At 35.1% G+C, this 6,532-nt stretch overlaps 4 protein-coding genes across 4 annotated transcripts in view; 2 read left to right on the forward strand and 2 right to left on the reverse strand.

Annotated features, from left to right (window-relative positions):
- Positions 1-84: 84 nt before the first annotated feature.
- On the reverse strand, positions 85-774 carry NAEGRDRAFT_53994 (uncharacterized protein; the record flags this gene model as incomplete). The annotated part of the gene is made up of 1 exon (XM_002669810.1): positions 85-774. The coding sequence occupies one exon, from the start codon at positions 772-774 to the stop codon at positions 85-87; it is 690 nt and encodes a 229-aa protein (XP_002669856.1).
- A 960-nt stretch (positions 775-1,734) lies between these two features.
- Positions 1,735-3,469, forward strand: NAEGRDRAFT_75266 (uncharacterized protein; the record flags this gene model as incomplete). The annotated part of the gene is made up of 4 exons (XM_002669765.1): positions 1,735-1,943; positions 1,996-2,255; positions 2,297-3,042; positions 3,092-3,469. 4 exons carry the CDS (start codon positions 1,735-1,737, stop codon positions 3,467-3,469), a joined length of 1,593 nt encoding a protein of 530 aa, XP_002669811.1.
- Positions 3,470-3,538: 69 nt separating this feature from the next.
- Positions 3,539-4,213, reverse strand: NAEGRDRAFT_75267 (uncharacterized protein; the record flags this gene model as incomplete). Its single annotated transcript, XM_002669811.1, has 1 exon — positions 3,539-4,213. One exon carries the CDS (start codon positions 4,211-4,213, stop codon positions 3,539-3,541), a length of 675 nt encoding a protein of 224 aa, XP_002669857.1.
- A 644-nt stretch (positions 4,214-4,857) lies between these two features.
- NAEGRDRAFT_75268 (uncharacterized protein) overlaps positions 4,858-6,532 on the forward strand; it is a gene marked incomplete at both ends in the record, with an annotated part of 2,504 nt that continues 829 nt past the window's right edge. Inside the window, 4 exons of the mRNA XM_002669766.1 lie at positions 4,858-4,976; positions 5,031-5,549; positions 5,593-5,938; positions 5,991-6,452. Of these exons, the coding sequence (XP_002669812.1) occupies positions 4,858-4,976; positions 5,031-5,549; positions 5,593-5,938; positions 5,991-6,452 (1,446 nt within the window). The remainder of the gene's footprint in view (positions 4,977-5,030; positions 5,550-5,592; positions 5,939-5,990; positions 6,453-6,532) is intronic.

Consider the following 6,532-nt stretch of genomic DNA (forward strand, 5'->3'; position numbering starts at 1 on the left):
AAATATTTTTTGTTGTTTTGATTTTTATTAAATTTTGATTTTTATTAAATTTTGATGTGAGTGTGGGAAACACATTTATTGAATTTAGAAAGCAAAGAACAACAAGGCAACCAAAGCAAGAACAAAGAAGGAGACTTTCATTGTGGCACAATTGTTTGCAGTAGTAATGGTAGTACTATTAGAGGAAGACGGATTGGTAGATATCTTATTGCATTGAACCTTAACCTTGTAACCATCAACACAGAGTCCATTAGTATCAGGCAATGCCTTTTCACCAGTGGTACAAGCAGTATCAGTATAAGCCTTAAGGTTTCCACATCCATAGATCTTGAGAGCCCTGAAATCAAAGAAGATAACTTTGCTAGCAACAGAGCTCAAAGCATCTGGAAGAGTTGGCATTTGAATACATACAGAAGAATCGAGGTTATCACTAACACTGAATACGGCAGAAATCTTAGCACCATCAGATGAAGAACAAGTAGCATCAGATGGACCATAATAGCTAATCATGGCAGTACCAGTTGGTGCTTCAGCAGGCATAGTCTTTTCAGCACAACTAGGCTTGACGGTCAAGCTACCAAGAGAAGAACAAGAAAGATCAGTACAAACTGGATCTAGGAGAGGAATCTTTGTATTAAGGGTAACATTACCAATAACATCACTTGAACAATCAGAGGTCTTGTAAATCGCAAAGCGTTCATTACCAGAACCTAAGGCCAAAACATATTGGAGGGAGACCAATCCCAAGAAGAGAGCAATGATAACTGATTTCATTGTTGTGTTAGTTTTGTTTTTGCTTGGCTTTTTTACGATCTTCAAGAAAAAGCAGCTGATGAATTCCGGTTTCGCCAACAGGCATTGACTACAAAAGCGAAATAGCATTCTCCAACGTAGTTACCGTATAGTTGAGTATACCATCAGTTATTCCCATCACAAATAACATCTAAAAGAACATAATGTTTTTCTAAAAAGCTTGTCTTGGATAATTACTGGCTATTCAAGTAATGTGTTTTAAGATAGATGATGATTTGATTTGTCTTTCACATTTTGATAAGATGCATGGCTACGGCCATATCACGATGAATGCACCTCATCCCGTCCGATTTGAGAAGTTAAGCATCGTCGAGCCACATCAGTACTGAGGTTGGAGACAACTTGGGAACCTGTGGTGCTGTAGTCTTTTTTCTAAGAGGCAGTTAGGTCATCGGTCATCTGTTACAAATCTTTCATTTCATAAAAGTTAAACATTTTTCAATCGTTGACTTTTCATCAATTTCACTCTTGGTTGAATTGTTGCACTCGAACGATTTAATTTCTGTTTAACTGTTTTTACAGTGGCAGCAACTTGAACCTTTTCCTTAACATTGGTTTCGTTTGGACAATACAAGAAACTTTTTGTTCGAACCTTTTCCCATTCTCATTTCTTCATAGGTTTTGATAATTTCATCACTGAATTGACAATAAGCATCATTTTGATTAGATATGTGAAAGAAAATATTACATTTCACAAATCAAAAAACCTATGGAAGAGAATAATCTATAACAGTTTAGGGGAACAACTGCACTAGATTTTTTCTATGCGCACGGTAAAATTTCATAATGACGACAAAGTGCGTCCCTAGAAGCACAATCTTTTCACTAATTGTATTCTGGGATAATGATTGAAAAATTATTTCTTCCATCTATTAAAACAAAAATAAACACTATTAAACTAGCTCAAAAAAAATTGGCAAGATGGATGAAAGTACACCTCTCACATCAAGTAAACTACACACGGTAAAGAATAATCCAATTGTTACTTCCTTTCTGAAGGCAAAAACTTGGTATCAATCAGAAAGATTGAGAAAGTTGCGAAGATGGGCTGCTTTGATAGTTGGCTCGGTAATGATGATAGCAGCTGGAACTCAATATGCCTTCTCTTCTATCGGTCCTTCAATTAAACAGTAAGTTTACATGTCATTAATCATTTAACATGTTGGCATGGCATGCTGTTAGACAATTTCATTTGACTCAATATGAAGTGAATTTAATTGGAACAGCAACAAATATTGGTTCTACCACAGGAATTTTGTTTTCATTGATTAATGACTTTATTGGACCAAGAGTTTGTAGCTTGGCAGCTGGAATTGTCTTGTTTGGGTCTTATTTCATCATGTCATTGACAGTTTCAGGTGCCATTCCAGAAGCAGGAAATTATATTGCCATGTCTGCATTCATGTTTCTTGTTGGCAACAGCAGTGGTGGTGCTTATATTGGTAAGTTTGAATTTCACTGAAGATTACTGACATTTCTCAAGCTTCCTTGACCACAAGTGTAAAGAATTTCCCTGAAAAGGACAGAGGCCTAGTTGTTGGCCTTCTCTCCTCCTTCTTTGGTATTAGTAGTGCCATCTTTTCGTTATGTTTCTCAGTCGTTTTCAGACAATCTTTGCCAGTTTACATGTTTTTCTGTGCAATCTTTGGCGGCGTTGCAGTGATCATTCTTGGAACAATCTTTCTCGATAATAATTCATCATCTGAAAAGAAGGATACTACTCCAATAGTTGTGAAAGAAGTAGAATCAAATACTGAAACAGTTTCCATTAATAGTAATCTAGCAGATGAGACAACTGGACTTGTTGTGGAAAAGGAAGAAGGTTTACAAGTTCTATCAGAGGAAGAAATTAAGGAAAAGTTGGCTCAGGATCAGATTGAGAATATCAATAGCTGGAGAATGTTAATCTCCTTCGATTTTTGGTTGATTTTCATAATAATCTTCTTGTCAATTGGATCAGGAATAACAATTGTGAATAATTTGGGATCTATTGTACTTGCCTATGGAGGGTACAATGGGCAACAAACTCCTATCGTAATTACCTTTTCAATTTCTAATTGTCTTGGAAGATTGGTGTTTGGTTGGTTGAGCGACAAGTTCTTTTCTCCTAAAAAGGGAATTACAAGAATGTTCTTCTTGGCACTCTGTATTATTATCATGTCCATTTCCTTATTACTATTTGCATTTGTTCCAATTCCTGGTTTTTATCCATTAATTATCATTATGGGAGTAAGTAATTTTTAAAAGCATTCATTCTAATATTTTCCAAATAATTAAGCTTTGCTATGGAGGAATTCTCTCAGTGGGTCCAACCTACAATAGTGAAAGATTTGGTCCAAAATACTTTGGATTGAACTCTACTTTACAATTAGTCGCAACTAGTCTTGGCTCTTATGCATTCTCCACTGGAATGGCTGGTTCCATCTATCAAATGAATATCATTCCACCAAGGACTAGAACATGTCATGGCAAAGAATGTTACTTGTTGACGTTTTACATCTTGTCTGGATTGTGTGTTGTTGCCTTGTTGCTATCTCTGGTGTTACATAAGAGAAGTTTGGGTCTCTATTTCAAAATTGGAAGAAGAAGAAAGTATTTGGCCATGTTGGAGAAGATTAATGTTGAGAAGAGGAAGCAAAAGATGAATCAGGCTTAGAAAATAGCTTAATGGAATGTTCCATGATTTGATGAGCTCAAATTGATTCCAATAAATTATTTGTTCAAATTATTTGTATATTATTATTTGATCTGGATAACAGACTAATAGTTCACCACTGAATTGATCTAGACAAATTCCTGAACAATCTTCAACGCAATCCACTTGTTGTACTTTTTCTAATTTTTTTGAATCCAATACTATAATGCCATCACTACTATATATTATTCTTTGGTTGGCTTCATCCATAATTATTTCATAGGCTTTCCAGCCCATTTCTATTCCATTCAAAAACTTTAAAACATTTCTTCCCTCCCCAAATAACTTCTCATCAATTTCATAAAGTGATACACTTTTACCTCCAACCACTAAAGTATTTCCAATAATTTCCAAACAAGAAGCATCCTTAGGTACTGTAAATATTGTATCCTTAATTGTCTCTCCAGTTTTACAATCAAATAAATGGACAGACGAAGAAATGCCATGATTCAATACGGCCATATATCTCTTTGACTTTCCATTATATACTGCAAATCCATACGGATTAGAAACACAACTTTCCGAAGTCCAAATAGGTTCATCCACAATCAAACCCTCCCTTTCCAGAATCAATCCCAATCGAAACTTCTTCGTACAATAACCACCAGACATACTCTGCACAACATACATCTCATCATGCTCATCATCCAATATACAAAATATATTTCCATCAAATTCAATACTTTTTCTAAATTCTCTAGTCATTCTATCAAATATATAAATTCGTGTTTCGGAAATTCCGAACACACATTCATACCGATAGGAAATTATTACTTCATAAATTGTATCTTTTGTGTTTGTCTTTAAAAATCCAAATTGTTTAAATTCATAAGAAAATGGAATTTTAAAGTTTCGGAATTTTTTCAAGAGAAATTCATGATGAGTTGAAGTCATTGGTTGGAAATCGGTTAGGAAGAGCTTAACCGGGTTTTCTTGGTCTTGATATTGTTTCATTTTTTTTACATTACAATTTTAATATAAAAATAAATTGAAATGGTAAGTTAAATATTTTACAAAATTTGTTGTAAAGAGATTTGGCGCCAATTGAAGAGTTTGAGAGTGCAATTTCGAGTTGTTGATTGTGAGGAAGTTACAAAATTCCACTTGCTAAATTTGGTGAAATAATTCACACTATTACCCTTTGGTGAACATAAAAGTTCCTGAATGTATTCGAAATGAGACGAAAGTGCATCATTCAATCGCTTTGTTTACTTCGGTAACAAAATAAAGTATTGTAATTGTTTACCCAAACTTTTTGATAGTACCATTCTTGAACCTCAAAGTTCCCTTTGGATATTGACAATAAATGTTATTCGATTTTTTAGACGAAATACACATTATTAAAAAAAATGATCAAGACACTCATATGTGTATTGTTGCTATTGTTTATTACCAGTAGTGCTGTTATCAGTGCTGCTCCAAAACCAAGCTTTTCTATTGGAAGAATTCTTGATAATATTCCATTTTAGTAAGTAAAAGTTATTCGAAAGATCTGTTTCTTACACATGTTTTAATCTACCAGCATGCCTGCCAGTACAACCCAAGATTCTGAGGGAAACCTCTTTATTGCTGATACTGGCTACAATGTTATTCGAAAGATTGATACCAACAACGTTGCTACAATCTTTGCAGGAATTCAAAGTATGCAAGGAGCTTATTCTGGAGATGGTGGTCCTCCAACAGGTATTAAAATGTTTTCTCCATATTACATGGCATTTGCTTCTAATGGAGATTTGTACTGGACAGAATCGAATAATTGTATTATCAGAAAGTATTCTAAAGTTGATGGAATAGTTACCACAATCGCTGGTATTGCCCTCCAATGTGCAGACGGTGGCGATGGTGGATTGGCAAGTGTTGCAACTTTGAGAAATCCAACTGGTTTGACATTTACTGCAAATGGTGATTTGTTGGTTGCTACTTCACTTTCTATTAGAAAGATTGATGTAAATGGAATCATTACTACTCTTACATACCCAAATCCTCCAAATGAATGTGATTATAGTGGAGATGGTGGCTTGGCATCCAACGCCAGAGTCTGGTAAGTTTTTTTTTGACAACTTGGCAATTGACATTTTCCATAGTGGACCTCAAGCTCTTCTCTACCACGCTCCAACAGGTGACATTTACTGGGCCGAGTACGGAACTAACCGTATCAGAAAAATCACATCTTCTACCAATATTATTTCCACAGTTGCAGGCACAGTCATCTATTTAGGATATTCAGGTGATAATGGACCTGCAAATCAAGCTCAATTATCAGGTCCGTATGGAATGGTAATCGATAAAGCTGGAAATCTTTACTTTACAGAAGTTTGGGGAATGAGAATTAGATTTGTGAGTGCTCAATCTGGAAATATTTCAACAATTGCTGGAAATGGACAAAATGGATTCAGTGGAGATGGAGGTGATCCATTGAATGCTGCTCTTGTAAGTTTTTATTTTTGAAGTTGAATATTAAGAAGAATAATTGGTCAATTAGGGTTATGTCAGTGGAATTTCTCAATTGAATGATGGATCTTTGATCTTTACTAGTCAAAATAGTGTTGTGAGAAAGTTGGGTCCAAGTTGTTCTAATGGAATGGTTTACAATAAGAATAATGGTGGATGTGAATGTCCAACTGGTTACAAATTCACACCAGATCAAAGTGCTTGTGAAGTGGTTTGCGCATGGCCAAATGGCGTTGTCAATGGTCCAACTCCAATAGTTTCGTCCAATTTATTGGCCAATGGAATTGAATTGTCTGTCAAATTTGCAAGAACTGATGCTACAAGTTATGCTCATGTTATGAAAATTGGCAGTTTCAATTTCAATGCTGCTAGTTGTGTCTTGTCTGGAAGTGAAATTGCTCTCACTTTGACAAATAGTTCAAGTTGTACTGATTCGTATACAACTGGATTGATTAGTTTCGATTCTCTAATTGCAAATCCATCAGTTTCTCAAGTTATTTCTGGAGGAAAGTTAAAGTTGACCATTCCATTTTCCACACATTATTTTGATTCCACAGGAATTAACAATGGAGG

Source organism: Naegleria gruberi (assembly GCF_000004985.1).
Source record: "Naegleria gruberi genomic scaffold NAEGRscaffold_78, whole genome shotgun sequence".
Taxonomy (NCBI): Eukaryota; Heterolobosea; class Eutetramitea; order Acrasida; family Naegleriidae; genus Naegleria; species Naegleria gruberi.